This window comes from Halichoerus grypus, chromosome 5 (assembly GCF_964656455.1).
Source record: "Halichoerus grypus chromosome 5, mHalGry1.hap1.1, whole genome shotgun sequence".
NCBI lineage: Eukaryota > Metazoa > Chordata > Mammalia > Carnivora > Phocidae > Halichoerus > Halichoerus grypus.
The window spans coordinates 131,291,287-131,314,636 of record NC_135716.1 but is presented as its reverse complement, the minus strand read 5'-3'; the positions used below and the strand labels follow the sequence as shown (position 1 = coordinate 131,314,636).

The following is a 23,350-nucleotide window of genomic DNA, read 5'->3' as shown; positions in this document are numbered from 1 at the left end:
AATTTATTTCTCATAGTTCTGGAAGCTGGGAGGTCTGAGATCAAGGTGCTGGCTGATTCCTTGTCCCAGAGATAGCCCTCTTCCTGACTCGCAGGTGCCTCCTTGCTGTGTCTCCACAGAGAGGTGGGACAGAGAGAGGTGGGAGCTCTGACAGACCCTACCTACTATTTCGTTGATGTGTAGGACAAATTTCTTTATGTAGATTTTTTTTAAATTTGCTTTCCTTTTATTTGAATATAGTATGATTCATATTTATAACAAGCTCTTTTTCTTCAGTTTTATTCCAGTTTTATTGAGATATAATTGACATTCATCACTGTGTAAGTTTAAGGTGTCTAGAATAATGGTTTGACCTACATCTATCATGAAATGATTACCACAATGAGTTTAGTTAGCATGCATCATCTAATATGGAAACAATAAAAAGAAAAAGAAAGAAAACTGTTTTCCCGGGAAAGAGAACTTTTAGGATTTACTCCCTTAATAACTTGCATATATATCCTAGAGGACTGTTAACTGAAGTCACCATATTGCATTACATCCCTTACACAGACTTGTAAAGATTATTTTTTATTGGTCGGCTTCACATGAGATACTTCGTATGGGTTGCATATAAACCAAAAGCTTCAGGTTTCTTGTTTGTGATTTACAAAAATTATGAGTTTTTTAATAATATTCTTTCAAGAAGTGAAATCATAACAAATACTTTCTCTAAAAATTCCTCTTTGTAAAATGCAGTTGTTCCCAATTTCATTTTTTGTAATCTGAAGAGTCCTCTGAGATACATTAAAAGGGCCAAATTGAGTCTCCTGACATCCAAAGCGAAATCTACCAGAGAATGGCTCCATTAGAAGACTTAACTTTTAGAATGCCATAAATGGCTTATTATGGTTGTAGACTGTAATATGTATAAACCAGAAAGGCAGGCTGGTGTGTCAAATTAAGGTCCAGGTTTGGATCACCAATACCCCAGGTGTTGAAAACCTGCATATAGTTTTTGATTGTCTAAAAACTTAACTACTAGTAGCCTACTGTTCACTGGAAGCCTTATGATAGCATAGTCAGTTAACACGTATTTTGTACATATATTGTAGTCCTACAATAAAGTAAGCTAGAGAGAAGAAAATGTTATTAAGAAAATCATAAGAAAGAGAAAATACATTGACAGTGCTGTACTGTATTTATATATATATATAAAGAAAAAAATCCACATATAACTACACCAGCACAGTTCAAACCCATGTTGTTTAAAGGTCAGCTGTATAAGGCTCCTTAATGCAGTGTTGAGGGACTTAGACCTGTACCTAAAATAATTTGGTTTCTGAGGCCAGGTATGACATCACCAAATTGTTTTAGGGATTACTCGGGTACCAATGATGAGTATGGATTGGAAGGAGCTGAAAGTGGAGGCAGGCAGTCTAGTGAAAAGGCTGTTACAAAGGCCTGGATTATCATAGTCCAGGAAGTAAGAGAGGCTAACCTAAAACAGGAAGAAGCGCCTAACTGAGAAGAAATTAAACTAAGAGATGACAGGAGCTCAGAGACTGTTTATCTTTTAAACCCGAATTCTAGTATTATCTGATAGGAAGCCATCTCTGAGTCAGGCAGAGAACATTCAGGACATACAGTGGAGGTAGAATAAACAAGTGCTTGTAATTGACTAATTTGGACAGTGGTGGAGGAAAAAATGTTTTGAATAGCTTCCAAGTTTCCATTTTAGGCTACAGGGAGGATAGTGGTAACATTCATCAAAATAAGAAATAGAGAAGTAAGAGGCAAATTCTTTCTATCATTGCTTTACTGGGACACTTGATCCTTTCTTTCCTTATAGGGAAAATAGGTTCCATCTTCTTACTTTGGCTCTAATGTTTCCTCCATCTCTAAGAATGAGGTGGGTGCTGCTCAAAGTGGAAAGGTCTAGTATGGTTTGACCCTCAGAACATAGCCTAATGTGGCCTGACAGGGGAATAATTCTCTGGACCAGTCTCGTCCATGAGTGAATTGCTCTTGAGAAAGAACTTTCTGTCTCTTCTTTGGGCATTAATGTTAAGGAAACAAAGAACTCCTCTGATCCCCTCCTTATTGCAAAGAATTTTATTGAGAAAATACTTTGCTATTTCAGAACATGTCTAATACTTTAAATGCCTAGTTTTATACTGACTGATACTAGTGTCATCTTTGCTTGGAATTTCCTTTCTGCCTTCTCCATCTGCAAACTCTTCTCTTAAACCCCAATTCCGGTATTACCTGACATGAAGTTATTTCTAGGTCGGGCCCTGATTTACAAGTTCCCATAGCATTCTTTGCCATCTTCTGGGTAGCATGAATCCCGGGCTTAATGCATTAATATATTAATTTCATAATCACTTTACTTCTGAATTTTCTGAGAGGATGTAAGCTCCATCAGGGCAGTGATTGTGTTTGTTTTCTTAATTCTCGAATCACTCTCACACATAATTAAAAACTCACAGTATTCGTTATTATTGTTAATAATAATGCAACTAATTGTAACTAATAGTGTAACTAGTAATGTAGCTTATAAGAACAGAACTAATGTAAATAATTGTAAGCTTTAATTATCATTCCATTGGGTTGTGAGGTACATGAAGGCAACAATCACATCATAGCCCCAGCCCTTAGCCAACATCTGATACGTGCTCAGTAGATGTTTGTTACATTAAAGAAAGAATTATTTGTGTAATGAATTTAAAAGCTTAATTTACAGAAAATTTGTAGAGTGAAGTATCAGTGTAGTACAAAAGTAAAGAGTTTAGATAATAAACTTACTTTGTTTAAAATGATAACGGTGATATGAAGAATTAGGCCTTTCTTCTTCTTTGGACAATTAGATAAGTGTTTTGTCATGTTGACAAAAAGTTAATCTTTCCTCAATAAAATTCAGGCTCAGAAATACAAGTTTTTTATAGATTTTATTTATTTATTTGACAGAGAGAGACACAGTGAGAGAAGAACGCAAGCAGGGGGGAGTGGGAGAGGGAGAAGCAGGCTCCCCATGGAGGAGGGAGCCCAATGCGGGGCTCGATCCCAGGACCTTGGAGATCATGACCTGAGCCGAAGGCAGACGCTTAATGACTGAGCCACCCAGGTGCCCCCAGAAATATAATTTTTATTGAGAGTATGTGGAGAAGCAATGGCTGAACCTATGACTATTTCAAAGCAAGATTTAGATTTACTTTATATAAGTATAATTAACCAAAAGAAGAAATGCAATTAGACTTCAGTGTCTTTTACAGTTCTTTGATTGAAATGAGTTTCCATTATGAGGCAAATTTCACAGTAGTCTCATTTAGAATAGATTTCTTACCCATTGTTATTTCTAGTCCTTTATTTCTGATAGCTATCCTATTATACCTTATTTCACAACTTCTAAGTGCTGATTGTCATAATCATATTTTAGCATGATAATCTTTATGTCAAGTTACATCCATGGAAGGAAAAATTATTCCTGGTGAAGGCCGACCAGAAAGTCATCCTAAGTGATATTTGTTCTCAGATTGCTATTTTAAGTTTACTCTACAGCCGAAAGCACACATCATTCCAATTATTAAATAAAATCTTATTTTACTTCTGTGTATTGATAGACCACTACCAAAGAATATACCACTAATAAAAGTTTTAGCATTCACATGGTAAGGGAAGACTCTAGGAATAACTTTACAAAAAAGAAATATCTAGTTGAGTCTGAGGCACATATTATTTTAAGGAGAAATTGAACTTAGAGAAAATGATTTATGGAATAATTTTCTTTGAAGATATAATAACTATAAAAAAGAAGGGGGGTGCCTGGGTGGCTCAGTCGTTAAGCGTCTGCCTTCAGCTCAGGTCATGATCCCAGGGTCCTGGGATCGAGCCCCGCGTCGGGCTCCATGCTCCGCAGGAAGCCTGCTTCTCCCTCTCTCGCTCCCACTGCTTGTGTTCCCTCTCTCAATGTGTCTGTCTCTGTCAGATAAATAAATAAAATCTTTAAAAAAAAAAAAAAAAGAAGGGGAATACAGACTTGAAAAATATTAACATCTTTACCTGAGTCCTGAAACTGTAAAGTAATAAAAAGTAAAAGAAAAGAATATATGTAGAATCACAGTCATGGCTTCTGAAAAGCAGAAATTATAAACATCAGACATCACACCCAAATACACAGAATACTTTATGAAAATGAAATTGTCAAAATGGAAAACTAGAATATTGAGGTCAAATGCAGGAAGAAAATTATCAACTACCCTAAACCCTAAATGATTTGTAGAAATGTTTTTTTAACCTTATGATCAACATATAAACCCATGCAAATATTTTCCTTTATACTTTCTATTTCTTTTAAAATCATTTAAAATGTACTTTATCTCATGATTCCCCAAACACTAGAAGGGTAGAATGAGTGTAGTAGAAAGTATACTTTTAGCTATAAGAAACAGAATTCTGAATAAAAGTGACTCCTTGAATAGTAGGTACATTGTTGCTTATAACAAAGTCTCAGGGTAAGCAGTTTTGAAGTTGGTTTCAGTAACAATGATTTTATCAAAGGCCTGGGCGTTTTGCATTTTTCTCTGCTGCTCTCCCCAGCACACTGGCTTTCATCCTTGGACTTGTTACCTCATATGGTTGCACAGTGTGTGCTGCAACTCTAGACATCACGTTCCTAACCAACCATGAAAAATGAGGAATAAAGGGGACAGGGGAAAAAAAGTCCCATGCCCCCCCCTCAAATCAAAGAGGAAAATTTTTCTCAGAATCTCCCTCATCAATCAACCCCAGAATCTCTCCTCCTCCTCTTCCTGATCTAATGACCAAAACTGAGTCATGTGTTCATGTCCTAGCTTCAAAAGAGGTGTGCCTAGTGGCTATCTGGCATTTCCAGTCTCTGATGCAGAGCACATACTGCCGGCAAGGAAGAAAGGGGAGGGAAATGACAGTTGTCTGGGAACATTGGCCAGCCATGGCTAACGTGGCAGATTATTTTCAAAGGCTTTTATCCTCTAAAGTTCAAATTCTCTGACACCTTAGTGACAGAGTTGCATCCATCCATATTATACATCAGTTAGGGTATCAATAATCTCAGGCCAAATTTATATAAAAGTACATGAATTAATATTTAGAAAGCCCAGTGTAACCAGTGATAAATTTTTCTATGAAGTATAGCTAGGAAACTATGAGTCTGAATTGTGTGTGATTGTGTGTGTGTGTGTGTGCGCACGCTCACGCAAGGCACGCACATGTGTATGTGTTAAAGAAATATCTTAGGAAAAACTTGTCATTGTTGTTGTTCCATGCTCAGTTATCTATAAGAGTTTTAAAATAGTTTAAACCTAAGTATTTTTTCAGTAGCATTCAAAATCTCTTTATAACCATACAATGTAGGTTGCAATATATGGTAGTGAAAATGAGCATCCTCATAGCTGATTCTGTTCTCCATAACAATTTGATTGGACTGCTGCAGTGCAAACTAGAAAGTGTCAGTTCCAGCAGGTAGCCATCCACAGAGATAATTGTCATAGTTCCCGCTTATATTAAGGCACCTTCCTCCCACCACACACAAAGAGCTCAAAAAGCCTTAGAAGTGTAATTACATATTTCTGCATTGTCATGAGTTAGGAATACACAATAATTTTTGGCCAGTGGGAAAATTCATGTAAAGAGTGAATGAATGATTAGTTCTGGTTATAAACCCAAGCAGACTGTAGAGAGAAAGAAGAATGAAATGTGGGCTTCTCCTTTACCTAAGCAGACCTTTCAGTGAAAGGAGCAATGCAGAATTTGTCCTATATACCCAGTTGCTGTCCTTATAGTTCTGTTTTTCACTTTATTTCACTGGACAAGTGTATCTTACTATATAGAAGTATTCTTGAGAGGTTACTTAAGGGTTTATTTCTTCATTCAGAATCTCTCTGTCATGTTCTGCACAAAAATAGAGATAAGTATTTACAAGAAGGAGAATTTTTCCAATAAGACATCATAAAATCAACACAAGCCTTTAAATGTTAAATGGTTAAAAGGAAAATATATTTCCAAAGGATATACTCAAAATATGTGACAGCTTTATGTAAATTACATATTTTAAATGCTTATTCTAATAATTTATATACTGCAGGGAAGAATATCCTAAATGAGAAGCATTAACAAACTTGTCTAAAAAATTGTCTTCCCAATATTCTTTGACAAAGTAATAGATGTTTAGTTTGGCTACATACCCATCTGGAAGATTCCAGGAAGCCAGTTTAGCATTTTGTTGTTCTTGTTCTTAGGAGGCAGTTGAATTGAAATGTTGGGGACCAATAAAAATTGTAGCTGTGACACTGGTTTAAGGTATAGTAATAATTAAGGCAGAATTTTTATATAAAACATTTGATCATAGAAATTCTGTTTTTTTCTGCCATCAGACACTATATTTTAATTTTTCCTGATTTGTAAAGATAATAAGTTTATCTTTCCTCAAAATAAGTTGTGTCCATAGTTGCATTTCTAAAGAATATCAATTCCTGGGCCTTCTAGTGCTTAGTACCTGTGCTATAAGAATGATTTTTTTTTTCAAAAATGTATAATATGAGGGTCATTTAAAAAGAAATCATTAACAAGGGAAGAACATGATAATGTGGCAAACTTGGCAGGTCTAAATTATAAAATACAAATGTTCATTAAATGTAAGACACAGATTAAACAAAATGGAATGGCAATATTTTCTTTCCCTAAGTTTTACTAAGAGAGAAACATCGGACATTAATAAGTGAGAGGAGTTTTCCTATGCTTGTGCCATGAATAACCACTAATTAGAGTGAGCACATTTGAAAGACAAGTTAAAAGCTGGAATGCATAAACCCCTGCCAAAAATTGGCAGAATTCTGCAAGAGTCAGCAAACCTAAGTTACTACATTGGGAATTTATGGGGAAACAATAGTCCTGCCAACTTTATGTGGCTTCAGTGGGGTAATTGTACATTTTTTTTTCTTTTCTTTCTTTCTTTATTTATTTTATTATTATGTTATGTTAATCACCTACATTACATCATTAGTTTTTGATGTAGTGTGGTAATTGTACATTTAAATAAATAAAACCTCTGCATCTGATAAAAAGAAAATCATGCATTGTATACAGATGTACCAAGATATTGCATTATTTTCCATCATTGGAAAATTCCATTCCAGATGGAATCTTTTTCCAGATTTGCAATTGGGTAAATTCTATAAAGGAATAACATGCTAGTAAGGATTTAATTTTCATAAATACAACAGTATTAAGAACAAATGTCCCTGGATTGCAATAGCATGTACCCTAAGAAATGAGAATTTCAAATAGTTAATGAATATAAATAGTTATCTAATGGAAATTCCCTAATATTCTCAGTTCTTAATTTATCTTATTATAGCTATATTCAAGGGTTTGAAAACTTCACTGTTTTTAGAGACCAGAATTAAATTGTAAACCCATAAAGCCATCTAGATGTGAGATTTTAAAGAGTGATATAGACCAGGGGTTGGGAAACCGTGGCTTATTGTCCAAATCTGGCATCCCTGTTTTTTGTAAATAAAGTTTTATTGAAACACAGCCATGTCCCTGTGTTAACATATTATCTGTGGCTACTTTTGCACTACAATGGCAGAAATCAGTAGTTGAAACAGAGATCATATGGACTGCAGGGTCTGAAACACTTCCAATCTGGCCCTTTACAGAAAAAGTTTATGGCCCCTGGCATAGACTATGGTGAGCTGTAGAGCACATGCTTTTCATAAAAACGTTCATATTTAAACAACAATCAATCTAAACATTTCAGGCCACATATAGATGGCTGGCCAGTGCTGGTAAAGAATTACTCTTAATCATTCTTAGTCAGCCTTTTTAATAACTGTCTATGGGACCTTAAACAAGTCAGCAGTTCTCCTCTAGTAAGAAGTGAATATTTCCCTTTACCGAGGTTGTGGTGCATAAGGTCAAATGGCAAGAAACAGCATGGTCTTTAAGGGAAATATGTAAGTCAGGCCAGAGAACTATATCCGAAATAGTCATAAATGGAAGAAGAGCCTAAAGTGAATATTGGGAGCTGAGGTACAGAGCCTAACAGGTCAGAATTTCAAGCAGACAAATGAGGATGATCTGATCACATTTAAATATTCTAATATGTTATTTAAATATGCCTAGGCCTGTGTTTTCATGGACAAGAATTCAATTTCATCATCTGCAAAAAGAAGTTTTTCAAAGTGTGCTCCTAGTCTGTAGAAAAGAAAAAAATAAATGTCCCTTGGTCACATAGACAGGAAGAAGTCTAAATTAGTTGCATCTGTTAGAGAATCACAATGAACCTTTGTATATTTCACTTGAGAAGTACTGCAAGTAAGATGTAAAACTTCCACTATTTGCAGATTACATGATATAATATATAAGAAGCCCTAAAGTCTCTGAAAAACTAGTAGAATTGATAAATGATTTCAGGAAAGTCACAGGATACAAAAACAATATACAGAAATCTGTTGCATTTCTATACATTATAATGAAGTAGCAGAAAGAGAAATTAAGAAAACAATCCCATTTACAATTGCACCAAAATAATAAAATACCTGGAAATAAACTTAACCAAGGAAGGAAACAATCTGTACATTGAAAACTATAAAAACATTGATGAAATAAATTAAAGATGACATAAACACATGGAAGGATAGTCCATGCTCATGGATTGGGAGAACAAATGTTGTTAAAATGTCCATACTACCCAAAGTAATCTACAGATTTAATGCAATCCTTATCAGAATACCAATAGGATTTTTCACAGAACTGGAACAAATGATCTTAAAATTTGTATGGAACCACAAAAGACCTCAAATAGCCAAAACGATCTTAAAAAGGAAGAACAAAACTGGAGGTATCAGTGAAATAAATCAGTCAGAGAAAGATAAATACCATAGGATTTCACTTGTATGTAGAATTCAAGAAATAGAGAAAAAAAAGAGGCAAAACAGATTCTTAAATGTACAGAACAAACCAGTGGTTACCAGAGGAAAGGGGGATGGGTGAAATAGGGAAGGGGGATTAAGAGCACACTTACGATGAGCACAGAGTAATGTATAGAATTGTTGAATCACTATATTGTACACCTGCAACTAATATAACACTGTCCATTAATTTTACTGGAATTATAAAAAATCCTGGAGGTATCACAATCCCAGATTTTAAGATATACTCCATTTTACATTTTTAGCAAGCTTTGCCAAAATGTACTGGCCATCTGAAAATTTTTTTAAATGATGCAACATTTATAAATGCTTAAGAAAACTTTAGAAAACTCTGACCTAGAAAATCTCTTAAGTTATTTCCAACTCTGAAAGCCTTCCCTAACTATTTTAATAGCTAACTCTTATAGAGCATTTACCACATATCAGGCACTATCTATGTGCTTTTCCTACATTAGCTATTTTAATCATCACAACTCCATGAAGTAGGGATTCTTATTATCATTCTACTTACAGATGAGAGCACTGAGGTGCAAAGATGTGCTTTAATTTGTTCAAAATCAAACAACTAGTGAGTGGTAGAATCAGGATTCAGACCCAGGTAGTCTGAATCCAGAGTCCATGCCCTCAAGTACTCCACATTCATAGTTTTGTTGTTAGGTTTCAGATATTCAATAGTGCAAAAAACTTACCTAAACATTTCACAGAATATTTTTTTATTATTTGAATTTCAAAAAAAATTATTCTTAAAAATGTCCTTAGGTCAATGTAACACAAGATTTAGATATCCAGAGACTAGTGAATGTCAGCTTTATCTCTTTTTATCATCATGTATAGTTCATAATAAATGAGCTAATGTATGTTCATTACAGTATTTATTGAAACAGGCCTATCAGGATATCTCCTAGGCAACTTTAATTAATTGTAGCTGCTTCCTTGGCAACTGTTAATCAATTGTAGGTACCTGATAAAAATTGAGCGGTTTGTCTTTGTAAATATTCTAGAATTCAAACCTCTTGCTGATAAAGAAACATTCATTCATGCATGGGTGAATGTCTTCATTAAACAACACTGACTGAAAAGCTATTTATGCTGTGAATAAGACTGACAAGTTACTTGCTTTCATGGTGTTTTAATCTAGCAGGGTAAAAATAATTAGTAAGCAAACAAAAAAGATTTTAATTTTCAGTATTAAATATTTAACTAAACAAAATAAATAAAGTATTTAATTAAATAATAAATATTTTCAGTAGTAAGTGTTAAGAATAAAATGAAACAGGAAAATAACATAGAAGGTGAAGGTGCAAAGGAGATTTTATTTTGGGTAATGGGGAATGGACTATTGTGAGGAGAAAACAAATCAGCAGAGTTGAAGAAAAGCAACCAGCTTTTGGAAGATTTAGGGGAAGAACATTATAATCAAGAGAAATAACAATGATAAAAGTAACAATCATAGAAATTTAAACATTTCTATAATTTTTATTTATATAATATGACCATAGCTTGTTAACATTATTTAATACAACCAATTACATTGGAACTTGCACCTTTAAATTACTAGGTGAACTTATAAATGAATCTAAATAATCAGCAAGATATCTGATTCAGGCAGATGAAGATCAAATTGTCAGCATTTGATTGTCAGAGAACGTGGCCCAAACTTGTGACCAAGTCCTAACATTTGCTCTCTCACCTACGGTGGCGATCATGTCTTCAAGGCCAGCCATTTGTAAGGGGAAATCACACCAGCTGGATTCCCCGGTGGGGATGGAGAGATAGGCCCCCCTGACCCACAGGTGCTTATGGTAAGGAAGGAGCATAGTCAAATGAGTGCATCCCTCAAGCAGGCTGGTGTGAATCGCATAAGGAGAGCCCACATGGGAACCCACTGGTAGAGTAAGGAGGTAAACAAATGAAAGTAAGATGCTCACCCTCCCACTAATCAGTAAGGAGAGGAGATAAAGGCCTGAATTATTCCTCTTGCATGGCAGATCTCACCTAGAGATGATTCCCACCCCCCAACCTCACCCTGCGTCGCCAACCAGGGAACATTTGACAATGTGTGGAAATATGTTGGTCGTGAAAACTGCAGAGAGTGCTGCTGATATGCTGCTAACCATCCCTCAGGGCACAAGATAGCTGCATCCTAGAAATCCCCTTGTCCAGCCGGGAGGGTAGGGCAATAGGGTTTCCTGCAACAAATTGCAATGGGAATTTTTAGAGTTTCTTTGGACCAAAATCTTTTATATCCTTCAAGGATACATGTTAATATTGTGGATTTAAGCTACAATCTCAGAACCTCACCTTTAGATGTGCTCTTTTAGTATTTTCATTGTTTCTTTTCACATAGGTAAATAGATATGATTCATATAGCAAAGTTCTCCAAAACCCAGATGAAATGTCACCTCTTCTTAAAGTTTTCTCTAATTACTAAACTATTAGATGTTCCTTCCTCTGAGCTCCTATGGCAATCTATACATATTTTTGCTTTAGCACTTATCACCCTGTGAACTAATTATTTTTTTAAAGGTCATCCCCATTTAGAAAATAAGTCTTTCTGGAGTAGAGACTGTGTAGGATGTGATAAACATTCTATAGTACACACAGTAGGCCCCTGTATCAAAGAATTTACCTGTCCAAAATGTTAGTAGTGCCAAGTTGAGAAACCCTGCATCCCAGAAATCTTGGTAACTCCTATGTCCACATGGTGCCTACCGTAAGAAGCACAAACTTAAGTGAATGAATGAGTACTAACAAAGAACATCACAAACACCAAATTCCATGGATTCTATTTTATTTTTCTCACAAATCTTACTTGTTTATATCCTGATGAAATTTAAAACCTATTACATACATTCAGCTAAAAGGAACATTTGTTGGACAATTTGACAGAACAATTATAGTTTACTAACTAGCACATGAACAAGAAAAGCAGTAGGCCGTGTCATGGACTGTCTAAAATCTTGTGGGTAGAGGCAGTCAATTTTAAAGGTATAAAAATGTAAGAACTAATATTGAATGATAACTTCAAAAAGCAGAAGTAAGAATATAATAATTTTAAATATATAAAATGTAAGAAATCATATATTGGAAAGACAACTCAAAAACAGAAGAACATAATGATGGAAGGAAACTTTGGTAACAGTAATAAACATCGATGGAAATGAAAATCAGAAAAAATAAAATGAGATAAAATTAAGATAAAAGAAATGCTATTTTACATAACAGAACTTAAATAAGCTTCAGGAAAAGTTCAGAAAACCTCATGGGGAAGCCTTTTTTTGTTGTACCAGAACAAGCAAAAGGAAAAATGTTGCCCATTCAGAAGAATGGCAAAGGAATGGTAGGAAGCCAGGTTACACATTTAAAATATGGTTTCTAGGTATGAATTTATGAACCAAGGGTTTCAGAAGTAGTAGCCTAAGACTAGCATGGGAAGAGAAAAATGCTTAGCAGTGAGATAGAGACTATCACTTCACAAAAGAAACCAAACTTAAACTACCCTGATACACATAAGAAATAATATTTTTTTTATACATTGTCTTAGTCAGCCCTCATCTAGAGAATAGTGTTCAATTCTGAGTGCCACCTGGCCCTCAGAAATAGGAAATGTTTTGGGTTCTGTGGTCCATATGATCTCTGTCTCAACTACTCAATTCCACTGTTGCGGTGAAAAACAGCCATAGATAATATGTTAACAAATAGACATGGCTGTGTTCCAATAAAGCTTTACTTACAAAAACAGAGGTGCCAGATTTGGACCTGGCCCTGTTTTGGACAAGAAACATTGATTAAGATAATCCTAGTGTTTAGGGGCCTGGAAATCCTAACACACAAGGGATGATTTAAGAAGTCACTAATATTTAGCATAGAGAAAATATACATCCTAGAATTAATAAAATTTGTTTTAGGACACTCAGGTATAAGACATCCCCATTTCTTCATTTAATAAAATTAATTTTGTCTTGGTTCTCCACTACTAAGTCTGGGAAAAAAATTTATTCTCAGGCTTATGTGATCCTTTCCTTGGGAATCAGTGAGAACTACAGAATTCATAAATCCAGAAAATTGTGGAAAGGCCTCTGGTCTTCAGCTCATGGTGGTTCTCACTAGAATATTTGTTGCCTAAGGCTACATGGTTAAGGCAAATGCAGGTGGTTCTGCTACTCCTATGATTATTTCTCATTCACTTGCCACACCTGGCCACTTGGTCCTTCACCTTGGCTCTCAAGGCTTTGGTGCTCATCATTTTCTTGTTGGGCTGTGTACTCTAGGAACAAGATTTGCAAGAACTTGCCATTCCTCAATATTCCCAGGCTCAGAAGAAAATCTAATTCTCTTTTCATGGGGCCCAGCCACTACCATCCCCTCTCCTAGAAGCACCTGTTCAGTGGTGTAGATTTGGCAAGAGGTGAGGCAGATGTTCTTCTTACAATGCTGGCCACAGTTTCAAAACCATCTTTGGACTGGTGGTCCTACAGAGGCCCTTCTGGTCATCTTGAAACATATTTTAAGATCTGAGTGGAAAAAGGAGGCATATACATATGAAAAAAACTGACAGTTCAAGGAAGCAAGTGGTAAATATCAAGTAAATCATGAAAAAGAAAACAAATGGTATGTGAGCTTAAAAAGGGGGATAATTTTCAGGTGGAATAGACAAAAAATATCCCCTATTTATTTTTTAATTTTAATTTCCAGTCAAGACTTTTACCTGAGCTCTAGTCTCTCTCCCCCGCCCCACCTTTCTCTCTCTCTCTCTCAGACATACACACACACACACACACACACACACACACACACACACACACTTTAATTCCATTCCAATATTCCCACACTGGTACTAAATCCAGAAACTATTTTAAATTCCTTCCTCTCCTTTATGTCCCACACCCAGTCAGTCATCATCATTATCAAGCTATGTCTTCACCAGAGCATCTCTCATTGCCCACAGTGCCATCCATACTGCCTTTATCTTATTTCTGACCCCAGTTATATCTTACATGCATTTCAGGACAGTCTTATTTGGCCCCTTTGCTAGCACATCCTCTCCCCATTTCTCACATCATTCCAAGCTGCCAGAGTGAGCTTTCTAAAGTACAAATCTGATACATCTTTCCAATCTACATCCTAAAGGCTTCCATTGCCTTCAAGTTAAAACTCAGACTCCCTGGCTTGACATGGATGACTTTATGATATGGCCATTGCCTACATATTATTTCTTATTTCTTACTATTTTTCTTACTGTTTTTATTAACCCACAGTTCCTTGAAATGGGCCATAATCTCTTTCAACCCACCCGTTTGACATTTCCTTCAAAAAAGGCCATCTCCTTTGATTCTATAGCCTGATCAATGCTCCAAAATTAAGCATCAGTGGAGGTTTGTACTCCCAACACTGAGAAAGTACCTCTCCCTGTGCTCTTTAGAAACCTACACATATATTTTCTAACACTTACTCCACTGGGTAAAAAACTATCCATTGTCTTAGCAATATCTCTCAAGATTATGAGCTACTTGTTAATATGAATAATACCTTTCATCTTGATAACCCTAATACCTGAGAGATAATAGGAAATCAATATATTTATGTCATTAGCAAAGGCTTAAAACAGAAAACTGATCTTCCCAGAATGACTATTGATCTTCATGTTGTTAAATCAAATGCTCAGTTCTCAGATCTATCAGCAGTTTTTGTCACCATCTGTCACTTGCTTCACCTTGAAACACTTTCTTTACTTGATTCCCATGTCTTCACACTCTTCTGGTTTCTCTCGGATTGACCCTTGTTACTTCTCAGTCTTCTTTGTTGGCTCATCTTCATGTCATCTTAGACCTATTCTCATCTCATTTACACTCAGTCCCTTAGTGATCTCAGACTCTCAAGACCTGATGCTGTCTCTTTGCTGACCATGCTCAAATTATCTCTCTTGACTGGACTTCTTCCCTAAACTCTAGGTTTGTGTATATAACTCCCTGCTTGACATCTTTAGTTGACTTTACAATAGAAATTTCAAATTCAACATCTTTTATTTTTCTTCAATTTTATTGTGGTATAATGGACAAATAAAATGTAAGGTATTCAAAGTATATATGGTGATTATTTGATGTATGCATATATTGTGAAAGGAGTCCTCCCATCTGGTTACTTAACACATCCATCATTGCGAATATTTACCTTTTTTGTATGTGGGGAGGGTGTGGTGGTAGGATGGAGAGCATTTAAAAACAAATCTCTGATCTACCCAAAACCCTGTTCCACCCTGTCTCCCTTATCCATCAATTACAACTTCATCCTTGTAGTTGCTCAGACCAAAACACTTTTAGTTATATTTGACTCTACTTTCTCTTACTCCTCACAGACATTTCAGCAACAAAACATTTGACTCTAATCTTAAATATGTTCAGAAGCCTTCACTAGCACCACCCTGCTCCAAACCACCATTACCTCTCATTTGGCTTCTTCCATTAGCCTTCTATTTGATCTCCTGCCTTCCACTTTTGTCCTTCTCGGTCTATTTACAAGCCTGCAATCACAGATATCTTTTTAAAATAAGTCACATCAATCACACCCTTGATCAAAACCTTTTAGTGACCCTCCATCTTAGTCAGAATCAAAGCCTACATCTTAACATTGGGCTATAAGCCCTCATATTGTCTAACTCCTCATTATCATCTCTTTGCTCCCCCATCCCTCACTCTGCTTTAGCCACACGGTCTCCTAGGATGTCTTCAAGAAAGCAACATGTTCTTGCTTTAAAGTCCATGCACTAGCATGTTCTTTCATTTCCTTTAAGTCTTGGCTCAAATTTTATTTTCTTAGTAAGGGCTTACCTGGATCTCCCTATTAAAAATTGCAAACCCCCTATAACCATTCTTCATATATACCTCTTCTGCTGAAGATTTCTCCATAGCACTTATAACCTTCTAATATTTTATTTTATTATACTTAATTATTTTAGTATTTATACTTAATTATATTGTAATTTATTGTAATTCTCCCACCAGTGCAATGTGAAGTCCTTTTGGGTAAGAGTTTTTGTCCCTTTTGTTCACTGCTGTCCTCCAGACTCCAAAAGATTGTCTGGTGCATAATCTTTCAATAACAGTTTCTGAATGAACAAAGGGTATACACATTTTTGCATTTCTGAGTGCCTGACAGTGCCTGGATTATAATAGTATTTTAACGTTCAAAAAAACATTATGAGATAATTACTGTAGCCATTTTAAAGATAAAGGAACTAAAATTTCTAAGATTTGAGTCAATGATGCCTCCAGAATTTCTGTATGGTCAGGACTTAAGGATAGCATTCTGGTTAGTGGGAGGATAAAAAACTTGGATCTCAGAAAAACACTATCTTTTCTTACATGGCACACTGTATTTGAGAATGGCTTAAGAAATGTTGATTACATGTGGCATTGGCCAACATACATCTACCTTTGGCACCAACTCTTGCTCAAGGTTTTACCGTTTTACAGAGCTGTATCCCAGCCAGTATCTTTAGGAGACAATGAATACAACAGTCTGTCTGTAACAGAAGTTCATGTAGGGAAATAGAAAATGACAAGATTGATGATGAAATGATGGCCATATTGTGGGGTCTTAGAATGCTTTGCTCAGAATTGGTTTCATCCATTGGTTCCCAAATCTGTGATGATTCTTAAAAATGTAGATGTTGTGGACCCACCCTATACCTCCTACTGGTATAGATATTTAACAAGCTTCCCGGATTTGTGTTAAGCAGCCAGCTCTGTATTTCCACCATAGATTGGCTTTTGGAAATATGGTAAGCAGGTAGCAGTTTGCATGTATTATATATTTGCCGTTTACTCCTCTCTATAAAATACTCCCATTTCTGTGCACTGTAAAGCCAGGTAAATCTGACAGGGGGTGAATGGAATGTATTTTGGAGCAATGTGTGATGGACTGCCTCACAATAGTATTTTTCTCCATCTGTTATAGGTCAATGCACAAACTGGCCCAGTTGGAAAGACTTGACCTAGGCAATAATGAATTCAGTGAGCTGGTAAGCGAATGCATTTTCTAAACTTTATAAATACACCCCAGGAGATTATTTATTTTGTCTCTATAACCCCAGGTATTAAATTATCCAAGTGCACATTTGCATTTCTAAATATAAAAACAAAATGAAACCCAGGAAATAAAGTGATTGTTTGACTATATAGTAAACCATAGAGAACTGGATAGTATTAGATTCACTAAAAAGGGGAGAGAGAGAGAGAGAGAGAGAGAGAGAAGAGGAGGAGGTAAAGAGATGCAAATTGACAATTTTGAGCACCAGCTATGAGCAGGCACCAACTTCAGTGTGTCATATATATTATCTCACTTAACCCTTATTTGCCATGTTGCCATGTTAACTTTATGGAAATGAGCTCAAAGTGGTCACCAACTTACACAGCTTTTATGTCGTTGGACAAGAATTAAAGCAAGACTTGATTAACTCAAAGCTCATACCTTGAAGACTTCTGCCTTTGAGGATGCTTAGAGAACAGGAGGGTTTAAAGGCCTTCCATTTACAATTGTACTGAAAGTTTCTTTCTAGTGAACACATATTTCCATCTTGCTGCCAAAATTGACAGAATTCTGACTGCTCCTTTCAGGCTTAAGCTTTCTTTAAAATTTGCCTGAAGACCAAAATCTCAAATGCAAATTAGAAAGCAGATAGTCCTTCATAAGCAGACTCTTTCTAATTCAGAAGTCTCCTCTTGAGCATCTTCAAATTTCAAAAATGCAATTAATCTAAAACATATTTTAACTATTTTGAAATTAAAACATTTAATTAAGTAATCAACTGTTCTCTCCCAGCTGTGTTGCTAACAATGTGACCTTGGGCAAATTACTTAGCCTCTCTAAGCCTCTTTTTCAGTTTCTCTAAGATAGAAATGCTAATGGCTCCTTCTTTACAGGGTTAGCGTGAGAATTAAATGAGATAAAGCATGTACCAGGCCTAGAAAAAAGGGATTCTCAGTAAATGCCAGTGTACAGGGTATAATCCATACTTCATCTTGAATGTGCAAAGAAATTAACTTGTTGGACTTTGACCATAACTAATCTGGCCATTATCCCAGCCTCTATCAACTGTTTCTTGAGGGTAAAAGCTGACATTTAGTCTTCTGCAATTAAAAGTATAGTCTGATTTAAGAAGTTACAAGATCCCTTTGGGTTGTGTTCATCCTCCTTGCATAACAATTCTGTCTGTCACGTATCTTCGCACCTTCCCCTGCCTCTCTTCATAACATGGAATTTGGGCATGTGCAAAGGAGGCTATACGTCTTTCTGAAGAAAAGGAACTCCCTGGTCTCAGTCCGGTTTTCAGAAGTGTGCTGGCAGACAGGCTGTCCTCTGGACTGATGTCTGTAGCTGATCCTGCCCCCTGTGTTAAATCTGGAGTTTTGAAACCATAGTCAGTTCTTTGGGCTCAGGTGAGCACTGGCCAGCTCCCCCTTGCTCCCATTGCTACCACTCAGCTCTCATTGCCTGTTAGCTATATTAGTCTCTATCCTGTCTCCCCTCCAGCATCAGGCTGGTCAGTCCATCCCCCCCTTTCTGTTGTGAAGGTATCTCACTAGCCTTAATGCCAATAGTGACCCTATAGCCCACGTGCAGGCTCTGAGGGTCCACATGATGTGTTAACTGAGAGAGACCCAGTGAAAATAAACTTCAGAACCTCCCTCCACCTGCTTCATCACACCACCAGGTTTGCCCTGTTTTCGATGCACTCAACTTGGTTATAGGGCAGTTTGCAAGGTGGCCTCAACACAGATATGGGGGCAAAACGACTCAGTACATAATCCAATGTACCTCGGGCTTTTTTAAGGTAGATACTTATTAATAATGTAGGTAGATAGGTTGATAAGGGTAGGGAATAGCTGTGGCAAACTGTTTTATACTGGGAGTTTAAAAATCAATTGTTAAAAAGCTACAATCTGCCCAGTAGCTAGGTCTAGTGGTTGAAAGAACATGGACCGTGGATTCAGACAACTGAGGTTTGACTCTCAATTCCGTCCCTGGCTAGCCGGGTATCTTTGGGTCTGTAGCTCACTCTCTATCCTCAGTGTCCTCTTCAATAAAATAAGGGTATAAAAGTCATCTGTCTCATAGGCTTTTTGGAAAAATTCCATGCAAGAGAATCTATAATAAACACTCAATATATGTTTCTATGAATTTTGATTCTGTCAGGTATATGACTTTGGAAATCAAGTCTATAAATATTTGGACCAAAAATATGAATAGGATATATTTATATGTTTTTGAAATTAGACATAGTAAAAATAAACTTAAAAAACATGTTATTTTAACTTACGCTTTACGGTATCTAAGAAATCATCATTGAGGAGAAACATTTTTTTATTTTTGAGCTCCCAGTATTCCATGCTAGTCACAAAGCAAGTCTCTCTAAAAAAAAGTTTTTCATTTGTCCCTGGACCACTTATTCGATAATACTGAGTTACTTGGCATTGGCAGCAGGGAGGAGGATTGGGGAGTATAATTATGGAATTTCACAATTCTGTCAATCACTTTTAATCAGATGTCTGGCTTTTATTAGTCATATGTGTGGGACTAGCTGTTGTTTCCCTGAAAGTAACAACTTTTAATGAGAAAATAAGAAAATTTGCTTTGATAAGAGGCCTCTAGAAACAACGTCATGTGTAGGAAAGGGGATAAGTTCCATTCTGTAACTAGGTGTTGACACCTAGGAGATTACTGTTAGAGAATTCATTTTGTGTGACATTCTAAAGAGACAGATATGCAGAGAGGATGATAATAAGTCAAAAAAAAACTTACACTGTAAAAGTCTAATAAAAAGAACAGAAGTTTGCTTTCTTGAGACTCAATGTAAATACACTAAATTATGTTTGAAGTAGAAAGATCTACTTAAGGTTGCCTTTGTCATAATGAAAGATTCTAAACAGAAAGAATTATTTTACATTTCTAACAGCAGTAACCACCAGAAAATACTGGGCAAAGTTCTGAGAACATAATGGATTCTCAAAAGTTTTTTATTATTGTTGTTTCTTTCATGGCTTATTTTTGTCAATATAAAATTAACACATATCCATTTTTTTTAATTTAAAAAGTTAAAAGAATTGTAAAAATTATAGTAAAAGTCATCCATGATCTCATTCCCTTATATAACCATTTTCAATGTTTTTGGTATATTCTCCCCCTGCCACCATCATTTTTTTAATTAGATCAAATGAGTATTATTCGGGGCCAGGTTAGATATGGGACATATTAGGTTGATGCGTTGGATAACATCAATTCTTAAAACTCCTCTGTATACTCTTGGTAGACAGCCTTCTAACTGTCACAGAATAATCAGGAGCTTCCCAAAGTCGCAGAATGGTCAAGGACACTAAAACAGATTCAGTGATTGCCATGGGGCCCAGGAGCCCTATGATAGGTATATATATTTTACATGTATATAGAGCTGTCCAATGGACTAAGAGTCCTATTCATCCTGCACTGTTAGTGGAAATAACAAAGGCCCTGAAAGCAAATCACCATGAGTGAGAATACTGGAAAAGAAAGCAGACTGAGCAGCAGAGCCTGGAGGAAGATGGGATCGTGGATCCAGAAACAATGTGAGGGCATATGTCCATCCCCCGCATCAAGCCCCAGATTCCAGCTCCAAGCCTCTCATTCCCTTTTCTCTCCCTTCCCTGTATTGAAAGATAATAAGAAAAGTGTCACTCAGAGCCCCCAAAAACTGCTATGGGAACCTTCATCAAGAGTAAGCTCTAAGAAACAAAATAAGAAAGCTTCTTTGCAAACCAGAAAGAGAAAAGAGCTGAGCCCAGAGGAGGCAAAGAGTGGACTGCCGAGTAGTCTGTGCATGGTTCAGGGTGTAGCCACGTAATGCAGGCAGGCAGGCATGGCTCACAAAGGGCTGACAGCAGTCTGAGTGACACAGTGGGCAGTGGTGAAGGAGAACAGAGAGAACGGTGGTCACTGGAGCATCTCTTGTTATGTGGGAGGTTCCCTGGTCTCCGCTCCCCTCCCTGCCACAAAACCACTCCTAGAAAGAATAACTGGGGAGGAGGATCCCAGGAAAGGCCCAATTTCTTGATCTCCTGCTATTCCAGTGAAGGGAGGTCAGAGAAGTGAGATTTGAAATTGCACTATAACTGAGACATAATACGTACTGGTTATATGTGTTTCTATAGAGATAGTTCTGTTTACCAAATTGAAATTATAGTGTGCATTCTATTCTATTAATGCATGATGATCAAATTCAAATAAATTCTTTACAAACATTATGAGTTAGAAGCTTTCTCTGCAGCTGAATTAAGAAGACTGTCAAATAATAGCCAAAAAATAAATAGTGAATTGAAATTCAAACTTAAGAGAAAATAATAAAATCAGAGAGGCTTGAAATTTTATTATATCAAATGTGATACATATAAAACAATATATGTAGTATATGTTTAAGTTACAAAACATACTAAAATGCATCCCTGTGAACCCACTGTCATATTTTTGTGAACTAGAGTATCACCAGTCCTGTACAGCTACCTGCAGGCTCTTACCTAATTCTGCCTCATTCCCAGAGACAAGTACAATCCTAAATTACGTTTAACATACCCCACGTTTGTATGTCTAAATATTACACTGTTTTGCTTTGCTTGTTCTCAGGCTTTCTAGAAATATGACTATATTACAACTTACTTACGTTTTCTTCACAATCATTTTTGTCCAGTTTTTTTATTACATTGCTACTGTGAATATTCCTATAAGTGCACATGTGCAAGAATTTTCCTAAGGCTTATGTTTAGAAGTGGAATTTCCCAGTCATTAATTGTGCACATATTCAACTTGAAAAATAATGTGGTTTTTTTTTTCAAAACAGTTGTACTCACTTACCAGCACCTATAAGTGCCCCCAAGCTCCACATCTTCGTCTACGCTTGATATTGTCAGACTTCATATTTTTTCCAGTATAATGGCTGACAGTGGCATCTCATTATGATCTGAATCTGCCTATCCCTGATCCCTCATGAGATTGGTGCTTTTTCCATATATTGGTGGCAGTTTGTGTTTCCTCTTCTGTGAAATGCCTGTTTATGTATTTTTGCTCATTTATCTATTGGATGTCTTTTTCTTGTAGACGTACTGGGATCTATTATATATTCTAGATGCTAATCTTCTGTTGGCTATATGTGCTACGATGCCTCCTCCCAGTCTCTGCAGTTTTCTTTTTACTTTCTTCTTGGTGTCTCTCGATGACTTGAGGTTCTTAATTGTAATGTAATAATATGCATACTTTTTTTTATGCCTAGCGTATTTTGTGTCTTTCTTAAGAAGTTCTTGCCTCCCCAAAGTCAAATAGATCTTTTCATATGTTTTCTTCTAAAACCTTGAAGGTTTCATTATTTATAGTCAGGTGTATTTCCATCTGGGCTTAATTATTTTACATTGAATGTATTATTTTTTTTATGAAAAAATAGTTTTCCAAGCAACATTTATAAACAGTCCTTCCTTTCCCCCTGAATGAGTGCGACCTCTTAACAAAATATGATTTCCATATATTCATAAGTTACCTTCTTCATTGGCTGGTTTATCATCTGGGTACCAAAACCACACCATCTTAAGTAGCACAAACAATGTTTTTGATATCTGATAGAATAAATCTCTACAACTTAGGCATCTGGACATTTAGTTTTTGTACAAATTTTAGAATTAGTTTATCAAGTTCCTTAAAAGGGAAAAATGTCACTGGGATTTTATTAGAAATTAGAATAAATTAATTTTCATTGGTTTATGGTGAATTGATATTTTTATGATATTGAGTCTCTTTATGCATGATATATCTCCAATTTATTTATCCATTTTAATATCTTTCAGTGAAGTTTTATAATTTTCTTCAAAAAAAGGTTTTACACATTTTTAGTTTATTTCCAAATACTCTATCATTTTGTTGGAGTTATAAATGTACATTTTCAAAAATTATAGTCCCCAATGTTTTATTGCAGGTATACAATAATCCACTTGATTTTTTAAATTTATATTTAGCTACCGGCTAAACCCTCTTATTGATATAAATAATTTGTCTATAGGTTAGAGATTTCTATGTAGGTAATCAAATAATCTGAGAATAGTTGAATAGAAGCAAATGTTACTGTGTGATTTCTGATATTAATAGGAATGCATATAATATTTTGTTATTAAGAATATTCTTTAAGTTTTGCATAGATACTCTTTATTAAGTTCAGAATATACCTTCCTATTTCTAGATTACTGAGAAAATTTATCATGAGAAGATGCCAAACTCTATAACAATTTTTATCTGATGATAACATTTTTTCTTCTTCATCTGTTAATGCTGTAAATTATATAGAGGATTTTTTAAGATATTAAATATGTATTGTTTTACTATTTTTA

The 23,350-nt window shown here is 35.8% G+C and overlaps 1 protein-coding gene across 9 annotated transcripts in view; it reads left to right on the top strand.

The window, feature by feature from the left end:
* Positions 1–23,350, top strand: part of LRRC7 (leucine rich repeat containing 7) — a 524,922-nt gene that overhangs the window by 323,169 nt on the left and 178,403 nt on the right. For all 9 annotated transcript variants that reach the window (XM_078072925.1, XM_078072926.1, XM_078072928.1 and 6 more), the window contains one exon: positions 16,911–16,974. In XM_078072925.1, the coding sequence (XP_077929051.1) occupies positions 16,911–16,974 (64 nt within the window). The remainder of the gene's footprint in view (positions 1–16,910; positions 16,975–23,350) is intronic.